We start from the raw sequence: 20,632 nt of genomic DNA, 5'->3' as shown, positions 1-20,632 counted from the left end.
CCTTAAGATCATTGTCTTCGAAGAAGGCTATCAATAACCAAAGGTCAAACCTCCGATTAATGAAGGACCAAGTCCATATAGAGGATTTGAGGGTAGAAACTGCCATAGGACCTGATTCATGGAACCAGAATAATTCGCAACAATGTTTTCTGACGTTGGACATGCAAACAGACTTTAGTAAAGCAGCGGCAGGCGATGATTTGAACTATACTTTGAATTATGCTGTTATTTCTAGAGATGTTATGAAACATGTTCAGACAAAAGCCAACTGGGGTTCACTTGGAAATCTATCCAAATCAATTACTAATTATGTCATGTCAAAATTTATTGGCATAGATTCGCTAAGACTACGAGTGCAGACGCGAACAGGTCACATTAGAAGTGATGACATATCCTGTGTTATCAATGAGAACCGAAATTCTGATGAAAACCTTGAACATAATATGCTTCATATCTCTAACCTGAAGATGCTCACATTAATTGGCGTTTTCACCTTTGAGCGGCTACAAAAACAGTATATCACGCTCGACTTGAAAATTCCATGGCCAAAGGAAGCTCCCTGCCATGCATCTTATAAATCAGTGATAGAAGATACTGTGCAGCTGGTCGAGAACTCAAACTTTTTGACTGTGGAAGCGTTAGTAGAATCCGTCGCTGCAATCATTTCAGAAAATGCCCTGTTCCAAAAGTACCCTGAAATGCCAATAGAAGTCAAAGTGATCAAGCTTAATGCAATCACAGCAACTTCTGGCGTGGGAGTAAGCTGTGTTAGAAGAGCTACTGAAGTGGAACACTCAGAAGTTTCATCAGCGCCAAATAGCAACCTCAACCGAGAGACCTTAAGCTTGCCTATTAGAAATGATGAACAGGAGGGAAATGGAAGTTCCGTCGGTACATGGAATGTTGCTTACCTAGCGTTTGGATCTAATATTGGAGACAAACTTCAAAATGTTCGCCTGGCGCTCGATTTGCTGTCGCAAAGGGCCCAAATTAAGATAAAGACAATGTCATCTCTGTTCGAGAGTGAACCAATGTATTTTGCAGATCAGGATACCTACCTTAATGGTTGCATCAAGATCGAAACCACGTATTCGCCTCAGGAACTGTTGAAGTGCTGCAAGGAAATTGAGTATGAGGAGTTGAAGAGAATCAAAAAATTTGACAATGGACCTAGAATAATTGATCTTGACATTGTCATGTATCTAAATGGCTTGGATAAACAGGTTGTGGTTGACGACGACAATTTGGCTGTTCCTCATGCGAGGATGCTGGAGAGATCATTCGTACTTGAACCATTGTGTGAGATTTTGCCCCCAGATCAAACACATCCACTCACTACTGAACCACTTATTGACCATTTGAAACAACTCTACTCCAGGGGCAATAAAGATGATCTTCTACGCAATCTGGTTCCTATTGGCTTTAGCAACTCATTGACTGACTTCCTCAAATTTGATAACGTCACAGAGCAGCAAACTGTCAGTAATGTGTCCAAAAGGATCAATAGAAGCCCTACTTTATTGATGGGTATTTTGAACACGACACCAGACTCGTTCTCAGATGGAGGTGTGCATTACTCCGACGTTGAGGAACAACTTTCCTATGTCAAACAGATGTGCCAAGACGCTTTTAAATTGCAATCAAAAATTCTAATAGATATAGGAGGATGTTCAACAAGACCAAAATCTGTGCAAGTATCAGAGGAAATTGAATTAGAGCGAGTGATCCCTATCATTAAGGCTATTCGAGCATGCAAAGAAATACCACAGGATGACGTTATCATATCCATTGATACCTACCGCTCAGCAGTTGCTCGGGAAGCTGTAAATGCTGGTGCAAATATCATTAACGACATCTCAGGAGGCACTTTTGATCCCAAAATGTATGCTGTTGTCGCATCGAACCCAAGAGTAGGATACGTGCTGTCCCATATACGAGGGAACATAAGCAATATGGTCAAGCAAACGGACTATGAAGAGAAAGTCGAGGACAATATCAGTACATACCTCTTTGACGAGGTAAATAAAGATCCCGAGACAGCTCTAATCCGAACGATCGGCAAAGAGCTAAGTGAGATGTATTCCAGAGCCATCGAAAAAGGCATCTCACGTTGGCAGATCATATTGGATCCAGGCATTGGGTTTGCGAAGAACGGGAAACAAAACTTAGAGATTATAAGACAGTTACCTTTACTCAAGAATTTCTCTTGTAAGTTAGAGAATGGCAATTTCGTCAACTTACGAAACCTGCCCGTATTGGTGGGACCTTCACGCAAGCAATTCATTGGAAAGATAACTAGGGATGAAACACCAAGCGATAGAGATTTTGCCACGGGTGCGATAATCACCTGCTGCATTGGCTTTGGAGCCGACATTGTCAGGGTCCACAATGTGAAAGAGTGTTCGAAAGCAGTCAAACTGGCCGATGCTCTGTATAAACAGGTTCTCTAATCGAACAAAAGATATAATTACTCACTAGTGCTACATAGAGATTTTTAATGTAAGATCAAATAATCGAAAAGCTCATTGAATGGAGGCTAATCATGCAAAACACAATTCATCGCACCCAGATAATGGGACCACTGAATCCTTACATAAATTTCTGCAAAAACCTAATTTCTAGACTTACAATCAAATCAAATCAATTGACTGGACAGTCTCTAGAAATGTGCCCGGTCTCGTTACAGTTGTAACAGATTTTTTCGCCTGGTCCACTTGGGCAGTCCTTGGACAAATGACCAAAAGTACCACAGGAGTAACATTTAGAACCGCTTTGCAAGCAGTCCTTTGCCATGTGGTTTGGACCACCACATCTGTAACAAGAGACCTTAGAACTTCTTGATGAACTGGATGGAGGGTATTTTTTCTCCTCGGTACATTCTCTTGAAATGTGGCCAGTCTGGTTACAGTTGTAACAACGTTGGATGGCACACTCAGTCTTGACATGACCAGTCTCACCACAGTTGTAACACTGTTTATGTTCCACAGTTCTTGGCAAAGTGCAGTCCGACTGGACATGACCAGGTTGGTTACAGTTGTAACATAATCTCTCGGAATCACACTCTTCAGCCAAATGGCCGATCTTCCCACACACGTAACAAGCCTTCTGCGACATTCCTAACGACACACAAATCCTCCTAACTCACGCTCACTTAGCAACTAGAAATCATCTACTAGTGTTAAAGCAGAGAGATGGCCATTTTTTTTCACTATTAGAGCTGAAAATTTTTAAGCCGTCCTAAACGACCCTATGAATAGAGCTTTAAGACCTTAACAAGAGCTATCAGTCCCAGCTTCCGGTTTCTCGAGTTGCTATTTCTCGACGTGCACTTCCCAGCTCTCTAGTGGGTCTGTGTCGGCCACTACTAGACCAAACTCTACCGTGTTGCGGAATATATCGTAGGCATTCTCCCTAGTGGCTGGATCGTAGATGTCGTCTCCTAGGTTCATCTCCGAGATGCAAAGTGATGCCAAAACTTCTGGAGCAAGCACGTAATTTGCAAAATCGGCCACACCCCACCAATTCATGGTTTTCCCTTGTCGCTTGAGCAGGAATTGCTTGTAGTGCTTTAAGATCTCTTCGCCAACGCATAATTGTCTCCTTAGTCCATAATAGCCTGCCACTATTTTGTTTATATCCATTGATCTGAACTCACTGAGCGATAGAACGGCGCTGTTGGATGCTTCTGACACGGCTGTAGCTTCGAATTTGTAAGGTGATTGCACCTTGTGTTTGTACATGGCTTCGACTATCGATAAAAATGGTTGGATCCTTTCGATCAAATCAGAGAGGTAAAGTATTGGTGGCAATTTATATTTTTTGGTGTAATCCTTCCGTACTACTAACTTGTGAGTCTTATCGTCAGAATCCTGTCGTGAACTAGATCTTTGTTCTATTTCGACTAGTACATCTTCTATTGCGTCGTCATATTTCACATTTTTGATGAACTCCTGTGAGTCACGAACGTTTTCTTCCTTAACTCTCTTGATTTCTCCGGGATCCACACTCTGTCGAAGCTTCACAGTTTCTGGGAGCTTGTTAGACGTACTATCATCGCTGTTCGATCCAGGATCATTATCACCAGCTAATCCCACGCTGGTTAGAGACGGCAAACGTATCAAAGTGCAAGGTCCTCCAATCTGGCTTAACGGTGTGTCGCCTCTTTCTTCGTCAGACAAAGGTTCATCCTGTATATCGCTCTGATCTAGCACCGGCGGTCTTCTGCGTTTCAAAACATCTAGGTTGCGATCCGAATTCCTACTCGTAGCATACACAAGTTTCCTTTTCCTCTGGTGAGCGTTCTCCCCCTTCATACCACACTTGTAGTGCTGTCTACTAGCCCATTTCCCGCAACAACTTCGCTACGAAGCGATGATATTAGGATCTAGTGAGTGAGTTCTAATTTTCATCCAGACACGAAATTGAAGAAGGTTTGAGAAAAGGAGCAATTACTGTGTTAAGAGCCACCTAGACCTTGATGAACTCAATCAAAGTTCTTTTAGCCATTCTCTTATGAGTTGTAGTTTTTCTCTTTTTTCCTGCGAACAAAGGTACCTTGAGGGTACTCAACTAGCTTGTAGATAATCAGAAGCTAGTCGAAGAGGTAGGGTGCAAGACCTTAGTTGAAAAGGTGTGCCGTGACTTTTAGTAGACCTCAATGGTTACTACAAGTGTGTGACGGCCTGCGCGAGGCTAAACATGCACATGGCGTGAATAAAACTAGCGGTAGTATTTCGAAACCCGACAGTAGGTATCTAATGAATCTTGACGTCCAAAAGAGTCGTTTGTAGAGGTTTGTAGACCTTCATTGGCGGTATAAAGAATATCACGTGTAGACGACCTGTTTAAAGGTTCAAAGTATCTTAACATGTAACATGAAGTCTTCACCAGCACAACATTAATCAAACAGACCGTGAGAGAGATGGCTACGGTGAAGACTGATGACACAGGGCTATTACAGCAAAGATATATGACCCCGGAGTTGGCGACCGCAGTAACTGAGAAGCTGTTGACTGGTCTGATGAACAAAAGTCAAACCGAAGAGATTCAAGATGATAGATATGCACTTGTGGTATCGAGAAACCAATCTAGATTCCTCTCATCTCTAGGCGAGGATCCAGTTCTTTCTTTGGAGATAAACCCTTCAGGAAAATCTGTAGCATATAGTCGAGCAGACGGTTCCTTGACCATTTGGCTCATAACAGGACCTTCGTTTGCCCGCTCCAAGAAAATTTACATTACTGAAGTTGCAGGGCCTGATAAATGTGTGAGCTCACTGTCGTGGAACTGCGATGAGATCAATCAGTTTGCTACGGTTTTCAATAGCTCTGAGATTTTTATATGGGCTATTGACGAGAGGAAGAAAAACGCTTCCAAGGTCAGAACGTTATCTGTGGGGGCTAAGGTGAAGCTATCGAAGTGTTTATATGACCCGACGGGAAGATGGCTTGTTACATTGGCAAAATCCGACGAATTACATCTTTTTGATGTCAAGAAAGATTTCGAACTGCAGACGGTGCTTGAACTAAATCAAATTATCCCAGATGACTCGATACAATCTGTGAATTGGAACAACTTGGGTTCCCACCTTTTTCTAGGTCTAAAGAGTGGAAGATTAGCTGTGCTCGAAGTTGGAGAGACCTTTAAGCTATGTATCTGTCTGCAGGCTCAACAAGGTGCGATAACATCAGTAGCTGTTGATCCCTGGGGTAGGTTTATGGTTACTGGAAGTACTGATGGAACTTGCGCCGTCTGGGATTTGTCCTCAATGTGTTGTTCGTTGCTGATAGCCGACGTAAACTCTTCAGTTGTCTCACTAGACATTGATCACTCAGGAAAAGTACTAGCAATATGCACTGAGAAGGGAGAGCTACAATTAAGAGATATAGATACGGGGAAACCACTTTTGGAGCATCAAGCAAAACTTGGCGGGCCAGATATCGTTGCAAAATTCTACCCAGATAAGGCATGGATGATTTCATCAGTTAAAGGAGATCTCTTACAAAACCATTCAACCCCAAGTACATATGACAGTCTTACAGGTCTCTGGAAAGTTGAATATGAGAAAGCCATTACTGGTTCACGTATCAAAGCCCCTGCAAATAAACCAGTTAGGAAAATCAAAATCATAGTCATGAAAGAAACCGTATCACAAAACGGGACCAGCCCAGGAATGGGAGGTTTTCTGGTAGGCGATGAATTGTTGTCATGAATAATGTACTGTACTATTAACTATTTACAGGTTCGTGCAGTATAGCTTGGTAATTCCTTATAGTAATTCTGTATAATATGGTCATTTATCCTTAGTTGTCGGCCAATAGGAACCCTACCTCGTTATAATAGTTGGCTTCAACACGCTCTTGCACTTCTTCTTTGGTTAGCCATGCAAAATCAGCCAAAGTCTTATTATCCTGTAAATCGAATTTACCGGCCAAGATATGGCTCTTGATCAGAAACTCGTGAGACCCATCACTCTTTTTCAAAGCAGCTGCTGGTGTGTTGGATACAGTCCATGTGTTCATGTTAACACCGCCCAACTCTCTGAGTCCTTCCTCTGCTCTAGTATGCAATGGTTTGCCCTCCACCGGAAACGATGGGAACGTCCAGGACCCTTCCTTGTTCTTGACTAGCAAATACAGAGTCCTGCTCAATTTTCTCTCTAGACTGGATAGATCATTCGTCTTATCAGCTTGTGTAACTCTAGAATTTGGCGCAATCGGCCTGGATATGTCAGCATCTGGTTGTGAACCCACAGCTTCCTCTCTTTCCTGCTTGGGCAGATTAACCTCCTGCTTCTTACTTCTCTCTCTGTTATGCTTGATATCTGGAACACCTTGTGGGAACCATACGCCCGGTTGCTTACTGATTGGGCCCTTTTGAGCCAGCAAAAAACGGCGCTCTGCTAAAGTACCTCTCTTGAAATAGAAATAATGGGGGAAAGTCCACATCAGGCGTTCCCTTAGAGCTGCCTGGTACTCATAATATTGACTTTCGAGTTTCGTCAATTCCGGTGTCACAATAGGAATTCTCGACAGTATCAGACCCGCGGATATCGCTCTACTCGAGGAACCCTTGGCCGCTGTGGCCATACTCCTACTAAGAGTCAACATAATGAACCAATTGATACCTCACTTGGCTAGAACAATTAGGCTACCAGATGCCCATTATTGACCTTTCTAACTATTTCTTAAAATTTTTCAGATTTACATACATTAATTGAAGGTCACACCTAACGAATGAACCTAAGGCCATATTCAAAGCATTTAATACTTTTATGAGGTGTATTATAGTGAGGTTGTCACGGTGCAAGTATTAGATTACATAGATATTTAGTTTTGTTGCTGATTTAGCATACTCATCAGCGAGTTTAGTTGTGCAGTCGCGTCGAATGGTTGTTGTTGCTGAGGCGGTTGAGTGTAACCTGCCATTGGGGCAGCAACTGGCGGTTGACCGTATGGTGGAGCTGCCTGCTGGGGAGCTGCTTGCTGTGGAGGATATGGTTGCTGCATTTGAGAGTACATTTGACCAGGTGATGCGATTTGGTTTGTAGCGTACCCAGGCATTGAAGGCGACGATACGCTAGTCTTAGTAGATTTGCCCGATCTTGGACCATTTCTGCCTGAATCGGTGGGCATCTTCTGCGAAATAGCCTTTGAAGATACACCTTCGCCGACTATTATATCCGGTTCTTCGAACACAACACCACCTTGCAGAGGTTGACCTCCAGTACCACCCCATTGAGCATGAACACACCATTTCTTATCTGCGTCGGTTAAACGATGTAGTGGAATGACGCTAAATCCATGCTGATAATCGCAGCAGTCTCTTGGACCAAAACCAACACCCCAACGAGTTCTTAGTGGTGAGGAACCATCCTTATTGAAATTTAATAGTACATTTTCAGCTTCTCTTCTAGAGTAAACTTTCACAAACGCATGTTTTCTTGCATTGTTTAGGATAACACTTTGCACTTCTGCAAATGGTCTAAGAACGTTGGCAATGTCCCATTCTTTCATGTTCATTGGCACACCACCAACAAATAAGGTACGACTAAAGACTTTAATATGGTCTGGCGGTAGGTTGGACTCAAAACTAACAGGCTTTGGTCTGTAGTGCGCGTTGGATGGTACATTTAGCTCGTCTGGATATAAATGATGGTTATTTGTTCCCAATGGACCATTCGAGTTACTATGTTGATGACCGGTGCTCCCCTGATGCGCATCTCTTCTCGGTGGCGATCTGGATCTATTCCTCCTTGACGAGTATCTTTCGCCCTCCCGTTCACGTTCACGTTGGCGTCTACTTCCATATTCCGTGGTAACATGACCTTGACGAGCTGCTGGTGCATACGCTTGTGTAGCTTGTTGTTGAACTTGTTGAACTTGTTGAACTTGTTGAAACTGGGATTGCAAATGTTGCTGTTGATGGCACTGCTGTTGAATGTTTACAAGAACTTGAAATAGAGCTGTTCGTTGTTCAGCAACATCATCAGAAGACAACGTTTGCGGCAGTTTTACACTGGGAACAAAACTTAATGGTTGCAAGTCATGTAAAATTTGCAAGCATCTCTCCTTAGGATCGTTCGAGAGTTGGAATTCCGCGCTATTGGAAGACTGAACATCTTCATTGTTTACGTCCATGGAAAAGCAGGTGCCCCTGATCGCATTTAAATAGCCCTTCTGGAAAAGGCCAGCTCTGTCCCAGATGTCTATCAGGGTACGAATCTTTTCTCTGTGATCTTCATTACTCTTGGAGATTGCGCTTGTCAAGAGTTCCTGTATAGATTCACCAAGTGTATAAACCGCGTGAGCACAAGTACCCTTCTTAGCGGTTGGCTTGATATAGTCGTCGTTGGCCCTGGCTTCGTCCAAATACGCCCTACCAATCGAATCGATGATGTACAAAGAACCCAGCTTGTGGGAGTCCGAACAAGTCTTGGAATAGTTAATGATCAAAGAGATTATTTGTTCTTCATCTTCAACGTGTTCAAGTGCATAGGCGGTCAGTTTCTTGATACGTGATCCGGATATACCAGATTTCAACTCCCTGAAGGATTCCAAGGTGGCTACAAAGCTTTGATGATCCTCTGCACTCATAATGTGATTATTTGACGCTTGTTAATTTGGCTTCTTTCCTTCTCAACTCGCTATCCTTCGTTACTACTCAGATTAAAAGTTTAAAGAGCAATTTGTGCGAGCCCCGTACAGTTGAATAGCTTGTAAACAAATGAAATAAAGACTACAATCCTGTTACTTTCAAAGAGATAATCTGCGGGAAAAGAGCAAATTTATGTATTACTCCCTTCTTGTTTCTATCCCTCCTATTTTGAAATAAATAAAATCCCCAGTAAATCTTACTTGGTTATTACTTTCAGCCTAGCACAACCTTTAGGTTTATATCCGTACAGTTATAGTTTGCGCTAAAGTGGTGAGGAAAGTAAAGGAATTTTTTTCGTGGTATCCACTTTCCTCCCTAACTTTATATAATCGAATCATAAGGTTAACCGGGTAAACAAATTCTATCACAAGAAGTTAAGCGATGGATGAACATAGTTGACTTTAGAGCCGTGCGATGTGGCGTTCAATGCCAGTTTGAGCTGCTATGAGTGCTATCTACAAACTTTCCATCCAGGGTATTCGTTCTTTTGACTCTAATGATCGAGAAACGATAGAGTTTGGTAAGCCTTTGACACTTATCGTTGGTAGTAATGGGTCGGGGAAGACGACTATCATAGAATGTCTCAAGTATGCTACTTCAGGGGATTTACCACCTAATAGTAAAGGTGGAGCGTTTGTTCATGATCCCAAGATCACAGGTGATAAGGATATCAGAGCACAGGTGAAACTCGCGTTCACTAGTGCAAATAATTTGAATATGATTGTTACTAGAAACATTCAACTGCTTGTAAAGAAGACTACGACTACGTTCAAGACTCTAGAGGGTCAATTGGTGATTGTGAATGGCAATGGAAATCGTAACACGTTGAGTACGCGGTCTGTAGAGTTGGACACACAGGTACCACTTTATATGGGGGTCCCCAAGGCTATCTTAGAGTATGTCATCTTTTGTCATCAGGAAGATAGTTTATGGCCTTTGAGTGAGCCATCGAATCTAAAAAAGAAGTTTGATGAAATTTTCCAAGCAATGAAGTTTACAAAAGCTTTGGACAGTCTGAAAGGAATCAAAAAGGATATGTCAGTAGATATAAAGCTCCTGAAACAGTCTGTTGAACATCTGAGGGTCGACCGAGATCGATCCAAGGCTACCCAGGTCAATATCTCACAGCTCGAGTCGAAAATTGCGTCCTATCAACAAGAGGTAAAGAATATAGAAGAACAATTGACCGATATCACGGAGCAATCAGACAGATTGTTCAAGTCAAACCAGGATTTTCAGAAAGTTTTGTCAATGTCGGAAAACTTGAAGAACAATCGTGAATCTATAAAGGACCAAATAAAAAGATTAAGCAGTGCCATCGACCTGATTGACTTACCAAAACCAGCGCTTGAGCAACTGCTGTTCAATTTCTCAAGTTCACTGCATGAGAAGGAGGAAGAAGTGATGAGATTAGAAGCCGTGGTGAAGTCCATGAAATCGCATGCGATCGAGTTACAAAACGATTGTAATGTGCTTATTCGAAGACAAGGTGAATTAACAGCAAATAAGGTCACGCATGAGAGAAATTTGGAGACACTAAAGCATATGGAACAAGATCTAACCAATGCCTATGGTGCATCGTTTGGCGATAAGACGACTGGTGACAACATTACGGGTCAACTTAAGTCCATCAGAGACAAACTTGAGCAGGAAAGGAATGAATTCGTTAGTGGTGGGGATAAAGAGCTGAAAGATCTCAACAAAGAGCTATCGGATGCCAAACACGCTGCAATTGTTCAGAGCGAAAGGCTGGAATATAATAAGAAGGACACAATAAAGTTGGCTAGTGAAATAAATCGCCTTGGAACTGAATTGACTGTGTTGGAATTTACGAACGAAGACTTGAATAACGAAAAGGAATCCCTCAACAAGTTCACTGAAAAACTGAAAGATCTGGAGAAACAGGATAACATAAGCAACATTAATCTTCAAATAAAAGAGAAAAACAATAAGATGATCATTTTGGAAAATGATTTGGAAACCTTACAGGGACGGATATCAAAAACTAGCGAGCAGGCAGACCTTTTCGCGAAACTATCATTCATAAAGAAGGCAATACAGGAAAAAAGGCAGGAATTACAAAGAAGGATCGAAGGTTTTCAGATAGATTCTGTGGCTAAAAAGTTGAACTTAAACTACGGTCCTGACATTGATATTGAATTCAAAAAATCATATCTCGATTTGCAAAAGAACTTCACAAACAAGAGACAAAAATTTCAGGTTGCGGACAAAAAGTATACGGAAGTGTCTCTTAAGCTTACTCAAGTGGAAAATGAATTAAAGGATAACGAAATCTTGGCATCTAACCTAGCTAAAAAACTATCAAATTCGCTACCTGAGGATTGCCCTATTGAAGAATATGATGACGCTGTTGTCGAGTCAGATTTGTCGTACAGAACAGCACTAGAGAATTTAAAGATGCACCAAACAACAGTTGAGTTCAACAAAAAAGCGTTAGAAGTTGCAGAAAGGGAAGACTCATGCTACTTATGCTCTAGAAAGTTCGAAACTGAACAATTCAGGAGTTCATTACTTGCAAAGCTTAGAGTCAAAGTGGATTCTAGGTTTGAGCAAACTCTTAAAAGTACTTTGAAGGATGAAAAGGAATATCTGGATACATTAAGAAGTTTGAAGGAAGATATTCTTGCGCTTAAGACAGCGAAAAACAAGATAGTAGAACTCAAGAGTAGTATGGTTGGTATTGTTAAAAAGGTTGAAGAGTTGAAGAAAGAGAAAGACGAGTATGAAATAGATAACAATAAAATGGAAGAAGACAAAAAGTACGTCGAGGGCGAGCTGAGATCTACTGTAGAGTATTTCACCAGAACTAAACGAGAGGTAAAGCACCTTGAAGAACAGTCTAAAACTATTTCGGACGAATTAGCATTATATGGGACGGTGGAAGATGGCGTTAAAACTGTCGATGAGCTGCAAATTGCTCAAAGAGAAAAGAATGAACAACTGCGTACACTGAGAAAGGAAATAAATCATTTGCAAGGCCAGAAGGAAACAAAGTCAGCTGAGTTTACGAGGCTCCTCAGCCTCATCAAAGAAAGGAACTCAAAGGTTGGGGAGATCGAAAGAGCATTGTCTGTGAGAGAAAATATCGAAAGTGACATTGCGGCAAAGAACGCACAAGTAGAAACCCTCAGGGCTAGTCTTCAGACTTTGGAAAGAGGAATGGAGGGGCAAAGTGAAAAAGTTCGGGAGATTGAAGGAAGGCTCAATAACAAAAAACAGATTTTTGATACTGAATTTAATAAACTCAATGACTCTTTGACAGTAATGGATAAGCGGCTTAATGAGTTTGCAAGAATACAAAGTGAGATTGACAGCTTCAAGTCTGAAGGTCTCCAGGCTCTCGACGTTTGTGCAAGACAGCTGACTGAATTTCAGGAAAAGATGAATGATCTGAATGAGAATATTGAGAGTAAAAATAAAGAACTGGCGGAAGGAACCAGAAAACTCCGAGATTCAACCAATGAAAAGAGAAATTTGAAGCAAAACATTGAGATGCTGGGCTTGAGATCTTCCTTGGGTGAAATCGAGCGCGAAATATCTAATCTGGATGTTCGAAATGCTGAGGCTGAACGTGATAAATACCAACAAGAGTCGCTTCGCCTACGGAACCGCTTCGAAAAGTTAAGTTCTGAGAATGCTGGTAAGCTAGGTGAAATCAAGCAACTGCAAAACCAAATTCAAGCATTTACTCTTCAACTGAGGACGGACTATAAAGATGTCGACAGTGACTATCATAAGAAATGGGTTGAATTGCAAACAAGAACTTTTGTCACAGATGATATTGACACGTATTCAAAAGCTTTAGATAGTGCTATCATGAAATATCATGGTCTGAAGATGCAAGACATCAACAGAATCATCGATGAGCTCTGGAAGCGTACGTACAGTGGCACCGATGTTGACTCGATTCAGATAAGATCTGATGAGGTTAGTAGCAATGTGAAGGGTAAATCATACAACTACAGGGTGGTCATGTATAAGCAAGATGCCGAGCTGGATATGAGAGGCAGGTGCTCTGCTGGTCAGAAAGTTCTGGCATCTATCATTATAAGATTGGCTTTATCAGAGACGTTCGGTGTTAACTGTGGTGTGATTGCTCTGGATGAACCTACCACGAACCTTGATGAAGAGAACATAGAGAGCCTGGCTAAATCCCTGAGCAATATCATTGAGATGAGAAGGCATCAGAAGAATTTCCAATTGATTGTTATCACTCATGATGAAAAGTTTCTCAATCATATGGACGCTTCACAGTTCACTGATCATTTCTTTAGGGTTAAGAGAGATGATAGACAAAAATCTCAAATCGAGTGGGTTGATATTAATAAAGTCACTAATTGATAGTTAATGCTCTGATATTTCTGGAATTTTATTTATCATTTCCCGATATATTAGTTGCTGTTTTGCCATGTCGAGGTGTATTTCATATTTAGCCTCAAGAAGCATTGAGAGCGGTTGATTGATTGACGAAGGTGTCTCAAAGATATCAACCTGCTTCTGATCATCTTTTTCTTGAATTAAGTCTAGGGGCGACTTGTTGAGAAGTGCAGACTTTCCCAGTAGGAAAGCACCCGATACCCCACTCAGTTCGACATCTGTCTTTGGTAGCTTAATTGTCCCACCTTCGTGTAAAAGAGAAATCAAGGAAAGAAGACGTTTGTTCTTAGCTTGGCTTCCGCATATTCTTATTTCTGTGATCTTGTCCTGGCCTTGAGCTTTATTAAATATGCTAATCATGTACTTGATCTGAAATGCCAGAAACTCTAAAATGCAGATGTATCTAAGGATCAGATTGTTAAATGAGACGTCAGTTGTTTCTCCAATAGTCATACCTGACATTTCTGGATCAGCGTATGGAGTTCTGTTACCTTGAAAGTCCCCATAGAAAAACATATGTTTTGTCTTGAAATGAATCGATCTACCAGTTTGTTCCTCTATGGCGCTAATTTCTTGTTCAATCTTCTCTAGAAGTAAAGGCCAATCATCCTTTGCTATGGATGACGAGGCTGGATGAGTTTGAAGTAGGTGTTCAATCAATTTACCTGTACACGACTGGCCGCCTTCATAGACTGCGTAGGTATTGGAATTGTCCAAGATATCAGTGAAGGGACCCCAGACCCCCGGAATTGTTTTCATCCTAGTTGTGGCATACAGATAACATGTTGAAGTGCCTCCAACTATGAACAGTGATTCTTCCGGAGTTGGTGAACATAAGGACAGCCAGCTGGAATAGCAATCAATGCAACTGGCGACAATGCCTTTGCAATACTCAAAATCGTCCTCTAAAGGCGGCTCAGGACCAATTGTAATGTTTGAAGGTATTTTCAGCGTATCAATATAGAATTTTGATGACCATCCTGATAGTTCTCCATCATGCCCAATTTCGTTGAAGTTTGTAGTATTGAGGAGCCTATCAAAATTCCACTTAAACCTCTTGGCAATCTCGTATGCTAAGTATCTGTGTAAGTCCATGGCGACAACAGAAAGATTTTGAAGATCATCTGACGATTTCAAGTAGTTTATGAGACGATTGATCTTTGGAATACCCATCTCTGGGATAAATTTACCTCCCATGAAATCTCTCAATCTTTTTTCACACAAGTTGTTGAGTAGTTTGCACTCTGTTTTTGACGAATTGTCCATCCAGAAGATAACGTTCTGGCGGTGACTTCCGCTTATTGTGTTGAAAGGTTCTAAGTGGTTGTGTTCCTTGATGAAAAGTGCCATTGAACAAGTCGCTGAAACTCCACATGATTTAATATTGTATTCATCAATCTTCAAATCGTGTAAGCATCTTTCAATTACTTTCATAATCTCATCTGTACTCTGAGTGTACTCCCATAATGCGGAATCTCCGTGATAGTAGTAAGATATCTTTTGCTTGACACATTGGACCATTAGGTCATCTTCCAAAGTGAAGAGACCTACACGAACGGAAGAAGATCCCAGGTCAATGCCAATACCAGCATCTTTCATTGGCCTTGTCTCTTCATTCAATTGATAATGAATATAGGGCGAACTTTTCATGACTAAATTGTGTTATAGAAAAACATACAGATTGATTATAAAAGTTTATCGTGGGGCTCTTCCTCTTCTTGTCATCTGTGGTAATTTGAAAGGAACTTTCAATGTAGCGATTTTGTAGGTTGAAGCAGAACTCTTGGGAATTCCAAAAGCTTCAGCTTGTGCAACAGTGGCTCCCTTTACGACCGCACCAATCACTCTGAAAAGACTCACAACTTTTGATGGTTTCAATGCTAGTTCCTTAGCCAATGGAGAAATCTCCACAATGAAATTGTGTAAATGCATAACGAGGATCAAAATATGACATAATAATTTGTCCTCATTTTGTGGATCAATGACAAACGACCTGTCCTTCGATCTGCCAATTTGGCTGGCCTTGGAAATTGTGAATCTCTCTAGTACACCGTCCAGCAACATCTCTGGTGGTGAATTCAGCCTTTCTAATAGTTTTACTTTATTGTTGACCCTTCTGTTTTCATAGATCCCTAATAGTAAAGAAAGGTAGTATAATAATTGAAGTTTAGTTGTCTGAGCTGCTTGGGTCAAAGTTGGCAACTTCTTACTGATGTATTGAGATTTAGTGTAAGGTAACATCTCCAATCTTTTCTCAGGGTCATTCTCCTTTAAGAATGCGCCTACACGAATAAACTGCCATTCTCTCTTCGGTATTATATTTTCAACAGGGTAGATTTGTTCCACGTCTGTAGCATCGACGTTAGCCACTGGAGTTGGTCTGTCCAGAGTTATCTTGTCTTCTAATTCTTGTCTTGATGGCAAACCCTTTGCAGCAGTCCTGACAGAATCAACAATGTCAATTGCAGAATCCACCAGTTTATCGGAATCAACACGGTTTCTCTCAAGATCGGCGATGGCTTTCTTTGCTTTTTTAGTACCAAATGCTTCACCCAAGGCATTTCTTAGTACGGAGTTTCTTATTTCCTTTTGACTTTTGATCTTTGGACCAGATAGGTTCTTGCAACTCTTAGAGATAACTTTCGAGTCAATTACTGGAGCCTTGTATAGTTGAATAGCTTTCTTACTTGGGTTGTAAACACCAACGACGTATTGGTTTGCGTCTGTAGAATTTGAATCCGTGGATCCCTCATACTCTAGTCTGTCATTTTCACCGTGCAGAACAAAGGCACCTTTGGAAGATTTCTTTCTGTATAGTTCAAATTTAGTGTCTTCAGGCACACGAACACCCTTGAATAAACTGCTGACTGCCACACTTGGGTGATCCTGGTACTCCTCGATTTCCACGGTAGTAATGCTACGTTTGTTAGACATCATCAAACGAATTTCAAGCTATTACCTGCTATGTTAGGTTCAGTTTGAAGACATCAACAGTTAGCTCATCGCAGAAAATTTTTCATAATATATTAAACCTTGAAGATCATCAAGAGAAAAAAAAAAATGAAGATCTTCAAGATAATCACGTGAAACTCATCGTAATAATCGATTACGATGTATAAAGCGCCGTAACGCTTTAACGGAGCATTGATGTGCTTGCCTGTTGGTTGTAGATTTTTGAGATTGTTGATTAAATATGCAGAAAGAACTTTGAGTTAAAATCTGAACTAATTGAAGGAATTTACAGGTAAGCGGTGTTTCTACTAGGCAATGAAGAAAGTGTGATTGTCATGTGGACTTACTTTAAGCTATACGTCTTATAGGTCAATTGAGATGTGCCTGATTTCTTCGTTGTATTACGTTCTAACACTGGCTTTTCCCATTTTTTTTAAATTAAGCATAACTCAACTAGACGTAAAATGAAAAAATTCGTTTTTGAGTTTTGGATTGAAAGACATCCAATGGATGGATTATGGGGCAGTTACTTTGGAACTTTATTAAGTGCAATAAGTTCACCCTTTGCAATTCCTTGGCTCTAATAATAGTTCAGAAAGTCTTCCTTATTGTTAATTGAATCAATTTTTAGAAATTTTTATCATTTTATGTGATGCTCAAACAACTTCTTCAATACTGTCCTGCATATCAGAAAGCTTCAGCTATTGATTGAAGACAGCATGAACCTTTAACGAGCTCTTTTTGAGTCCATCCTGTTGACTTGTATTGTTTGAAATGTTGTTACGGTCGCGGCGAACGACTTCTTAAGCATCTGTTCTGTCGATGATATAAATTAACAGCGATGGCTATGACCTTAGATTGAGCTTGAGGTTGCTGATGATATCTTCACATTACGAAACTCTCGGGCTGAATAGCGATTGTTCTTTAGAGGAGATCAAGAAAGCTTACAAGGAAAAGTTACTCAGTAGTCATCCCGACAAAATTGGTGATGAGTCTTCGAGCGTTGAGGTAAATAAGATCCAGGAGGCATACAAAGTATTGTGCGATGTTAACTTACGTGAAAAATATGATGAATCGTTAAAGAAGCAGTATAAGCATCAGGGGTTTCTTGGTAGTGGAGACGGGCTAGATGATTATTCCTTGGATGAGTTTTATTTTAATCCTGCAATAATGGAGTATTGTATGGATTGCCCAAGGTGTCACGGGAAGGATGGATTTCATTTTAGTGAAGAAACTCTAGAGGAACACGCACAGGAAAAATCCAAGGATGGGTTTCAGGTGTTTGCTCAATGTTCTGCCTGTAGTCTGTGGCTTAAAGTTAATTTTGATCTGGCTGAGGAGTATGAACAAGTTTAGATGAATCTATAGAGCGACTATTTACATGATGATGTTGTATTGAGTTTTTTTCTTGCGTCTGTTATTGAAATGAATGCCTTAGCCATGGAATCTAGATCAGAAAGCAAACTAACATGGCCACAATTGGAATTAATTTTCGCTGCTACAGGGAATCCCTTTCTTTCTGGTAACAGCCATTTGTGATGAACTACTCCGTCTCCTGGACCGTAGTAGAAATCGTCATAATTTCCCAGTTTAATATCTTCTAAGCCGTTTATCTTAACACCTCGAACAGTTGGCACTGCTTTACTGTATACCATTACTAATGGCGGGTAGTTCTTGCCTGGAATGTGTTCTAAACTCTCTAAAAAGTGCTTTGCCCTTTTCAAAGTTCTCTTTAAATAGTCGATACACTGGTCGTAGGGTGTCACGAATTGTAAGTCCTGCTCCTCTTCTTGACATTGCTTTCCTTCCTTAAGGCCCATTACTTCACTTGTGGTAAAAGACAGTTTGGATAATAAAGGCGTGGGGTCTAACATTTTGAGACGGCTATTATTGTTCGACGAGGATGAAGGATTTGAGCCCGATAAAGATCTTATCATACTAATAGGGTTTATCATAGCTAATAAATCCTTAACTTCTGTTGATATTCCGGGCTGTGGAGCATACTCTTTGTCTTCTGTCTTCGCCATCTTTTGCTCATCCTCTTTGAGCGACTGATGGTTATGCTGCTCCTCTTCCTTTTGTTCCTCTAATTTTTTCCTATCTTCATCAACAACTGGCGATAATCCCAACTTTACCCATAATTTAGGATCGAAAAAGTCCAATTTGTACTTTCTGTAAGTTTTCTTATTCACAAAGCAGGAGCCTGATGTAGGCAAGAAATAAAAGCTTGATCTCATGAAAAAATTAGCTTCTTTGCTTAGTATAGTTTTGTTCATCAATACTTCGTCACCAAACTTTAGAGGCCCCAGAATATTTGAACACTCGCTTGGTGCTCCGACGTAAATAATACCTCTAATCAGGTTTGTGTTATCCTGCAAAACTTTGTGAGCGATAAGACCACCCATAGAATGAGCAATGATGAAAGTTCCTTTCTTAACTTTTTGGGCATCGTACCTTTCCTGTAGTTTTTGTTGAAGTTGTTCTGCTGCGATGTCTAACGACAGCCGCCAATCGTATCCGTAGTTTATTAAATTAACGTTAGGGTTCGACCTCAGCTTTTTAATTAGCCTTTTTGATATGTCAACTGGCCCTATATGCGATAGCATTTTATCTGGTCGTATTTTTTTCTGTGCTTCACGTTCATCCTCATCAGTTGGTCCTATCAATAAATCAACTTTCCTGAAATTAAGACCGGCTTTTATTGGTATCCAAACTCTTCTATTGGTAGCGGTGTCTCTTAAAATACTTCCTCTATATCCTCCCATTATCAGGATATCTCCTTCCAATTCGTTCCATATCGATTCCAGTCGTTCAGTCTCGTAACCATCATAAGTGCTATCCCCTGGTGAGGACCTTATGTTGTTCAGAGTGTGTTTCAGTGATTCCAGCTCGAAAGTTTTTTTGAAAGCTCTTGCTCTCACGTTGTCAATTCCTTTTGTATCACTGAAGAGCGCCATCTCCTCAACTGAAGTAATGGAATCTGATCGTTTTAATTTTTCTTTAATCTTGTGTTTATCAAGGCCATAATCATCGTCCTCTGTATCCCCAGGAATTATTGAGCTGACTATGCTTGGTAGTGTCAACGATGGGAACATAGACGTCCCACCAAATGGCAATGAAAATGTGAAAATCTTATGTGTCGATTTGTTCTTGTGCTCTTTTTTTAGTTCATCTGTCGACCAACTGGTACGTTCGTTGTTGGAATCATTGATTATATAGCTTGGAGTCGAGTCTTCTTTATCGGAATCATTATCATTCAAGTCTGATTCACAAGTCGAAGTATTTCCCGTCAGTGATTCATTTGTGGGACTTGAAAATAAAACATTTGTCCCTCCTATGATTTCGTTTGGATCATTTCCATGTATACTCCGTCGTTGATGGGCCTTATTTGTTCTGTTTGATATCTTGACCGATGAGGTATCCGTATCTTTATTTAAGTCCGAGTCAACATCTTCGCTCACTGTAGACCTTATTGACTCTTCAGGTGACCGAAGACTACTAGATTGGTTCTCGTAACTATCAATCATGCAGATCAAAAGTCGAGTATATGTATCTGTTCTATTACTTGTCTTGAACTTTTTCGAGGATCAAAAGATTACACATGAAATTACTTATAGCAGATCTTGAAAATCAAGGCAAGCGTTCGGTAAGGTAAAAGTTTCTTGGCAAGCGGTATGATGCTTTTTGAAGTAAATGCTGAAGTGTCTTCGATTGAGACGAATGAGAATTAGCGGACCTTTATGTTATGGAGTGTCATACTGGCTTTCGGGTTAATCAAGTGCTGGTCACACGTCAATGTGAGGGTCTGGCATTTTAACTTCGTGGTCTTTTATTGGTTTTTGTTCTCTTTTGTCTTCTTCTGTTGCCGATAGGGATACAATGACAGTGAATATAACTGCCAATATAAATGAAACTACAGTACCTATAGCTGCGAAGACATTAGGTGCGAAGGTGTGTAGTGTATTCAGCGCAACTAACGTGATTAGCCACGCTGTCACTAACCTAGATAGAGCATTAACCCTCTGCATACCTAGTACAGCATAAGCCTGCTTAAGCGTTCGCACAGAGAAAGTAGTAACGGCAATAAATATTACCAACGTTAATTTCGTTGAAGGATGTATTTGGT

General features: G+C 40.7%; 11 protein-coding genes across 11 annotated transcripts; 4 read left to right on the top strand and 7 right to left on the bottom strand.

The window, feature by feature from the left end:
- Positions 1-59: 59 nt before the first annotated feature.
- FOL1 (trifunctional dihydropteroate synthetase/dihydrohydroxymethylpterin pyrophosphokinase/dihydroneopterin aldolase FOL1) lies at positions 60-2,450 on the top strand (the record flags this gene model as incomplete). The annotated part of the gene is made up of 1 exon (XM_003680649.1): positions 60-2,450. One exon carries the CDS (start codon positions 60-62, stop codon positions 2,448-2,450), a length of 2,391 nt encoding a protein of 796 aa, XP_003680697.1.
- Positions 2,451-2,640: 190 nt separating this feature from the next.
- Positions 2,641-3,114, bottom strand: GIS2 (mRNA-binding translational activator GIS2; the record flags this gene model as incomplete). Its single annotated transcript, XM_003680648.1, has 1 exon — positions 2,641-3,114. One exon carries the CDS (start codon positions 3,112-3,114, stop codon positions 2,641-2,643), a length of 474 nt encoding a protein of 157 aa, XP_003680696.1.
- Positions 3,115-3,311: 197 nt separating this feature from the next.
- RTC4 (Rtc4p) lies at positions 3,312-4,313 on the bottom strand (the record flags this gene model as incomplete). Its single annotated transcript, XM_003680647.1, has 1 exon — positions 3,312-4,313. The coding sequence occupies one exon, from the start codon at positions 4,311-4,313 to the stop codon at positions 3,312-3,314; it is 1,002 nt and encodes a 333-aa protein (XP_003680695.1).
- A 608-nt stretch (positions 4,314-4,921) lies between these two features.
- Positions 4,922-6,211, top strand: TEX1 (Tex1p; the record flags this gene model as incomplete). Its single annotated transcript, XM_003680646.1, has 1 exon — positions 4,922-6,211. The coding sequence occupies one exon, from the start codon at positions 4,922-4,924 to the stop codon at positions 6,209-6,211; it is 1,290 nt and encodes a 429-aa protein (XP_003680694.1).
- Positions 6,212-6,302: 91 nt separating this feature from the next.
- MRPL17 (mitochondrial 54S ribosomal protein mL46) lies at positions 6,303-7,109 on the bottom strand (the record flags this gene model as incomplete). Its single annotated transcript, XM_003680645.1, has 1 exon — positions 6,303-7,109. The coding sequence occupies one exon, from the start codon at positions 7,107-7,109 to the stop codon at positions 6,303-6,305; it is 807 nt and encodes a 268-aa protein (XP_003680693.1).
- A 219-nt stretch (positions 7,110-7,328) lies between these two features.
- Positions 7,329-9,095, bottom strand: NRD1 (Nrd1 complex RNA-binding subunit; the record flags this gene model as incomplete). Its single annotated transcript, XM_003680644.1, has 1 exon — positions 7,329-9,095. The coding sequence occupies one exon, from the start codon at positions 9,093-9,095 to the stop codon at positions 7,329-7,331; it is 1,767 nt and encodes a 588-aa protein (XP_003680692.1).
- Positions 9,096-9,600: 505 nt separating this feature from the next.
- On the top strand, positions 9,601-13,518 carry RAD50 (MRX complex DNA-binding subunit; the record flags this gene model as incomplete). Its single annotated transcript, XM_003680643.1, has 1 exon — positions 9,601-13,518. One exon carries the CDS (start codon positions 9,601-9,603, stop codon positions 13,516-13,518), a length of 3,918 nt encoding a protein of 1,305 aa, XP_003680691.1.
- A 3-nt stretch (positions 13,519-13,521) lies between these two features.
- On the bottom strand, positions 13,522-15,153 carry MPA43 (Mpa43p; the record flags this gene model as incomplete). Its single annotated transcript, XM_003680642.1, has 1 exon — positions 13,522-15,153. One exon carries the CDS (start codon positions 15,151-15,153, stop codon positions 13,522-13,524), a length of 1,632 nt encoding a protein of 543 aa, XP_003680690.1.
- A 96-nt stretch (positions 15,154-15,249) lies between these two features.
- RPA49 (DNA-directed RNA polymerase I subunit RPA49) lies at positions 15,250-16,491 on the bottom strand (the record flags this gene model as incomplete). The annotated part of the gene is made up of 1 exon (XM_003680641.1): positions 15,250-16,491. One exon carries the CDS (start codon positions 16,489-16,491, stop codon positions 15,250-15,252), a length of 1,242 nt encoding a protein of 413 aa, XP_003680689.1.
- An 891-nt stretch (positions 16,492-17,382) lies between these two features.
- JJJ3 (Jjj3p) lies at positions 17,383-17,862 on the top strand (the record flags this gene model as incomplete). The annotated part of the gene is made up of 1 exon (XM_003680640.1): positions 17,383-17,862. One exon carries the CDS (start codon positions 17,383-17,385, stop codon positions 17,860-17,862), a length of 480 nt encoding a protein of 159 aa, XP_003680688.1.
- Positions 17,863-17,879: 17 nt separating this feature from the next.
- Positions 17,880-20,033, bottom strand: TDEL0C05870 (uncharacterized protein; the record flags this gene model as incomplete). Its single annotated transcript, XM_003680639.1, has 1 exon — positions 17,880-20,033. One exon carries the CDS (start codon positions 20,031-20,033, stop codon positions 17,880-17,882), a length of 2,154 nt encoding a protein of 717 aa, XP_003680687.1.
- Between the last annotated feature and the right edge of the window lie 599 nt (positions 20,034-20,632).

The sequence above is a fragment of the Torulaspora delbrueckii genome, chromosome 3 (assembly GCF_000243375.1).
Source record: "Torulaspora delbrueckii CBS 1146 chromosome 3, complete genome".
NCBI lineage: Eukaryota > Fungi > Ascomycota > Saccharomycetes > Saccharomycetales > Saccharomycetaceae > Torulaspora > Torulaspora delbrueckii.
This window is presented reverse-complemented; position numbering and strand designations above follow the sequence as displayed.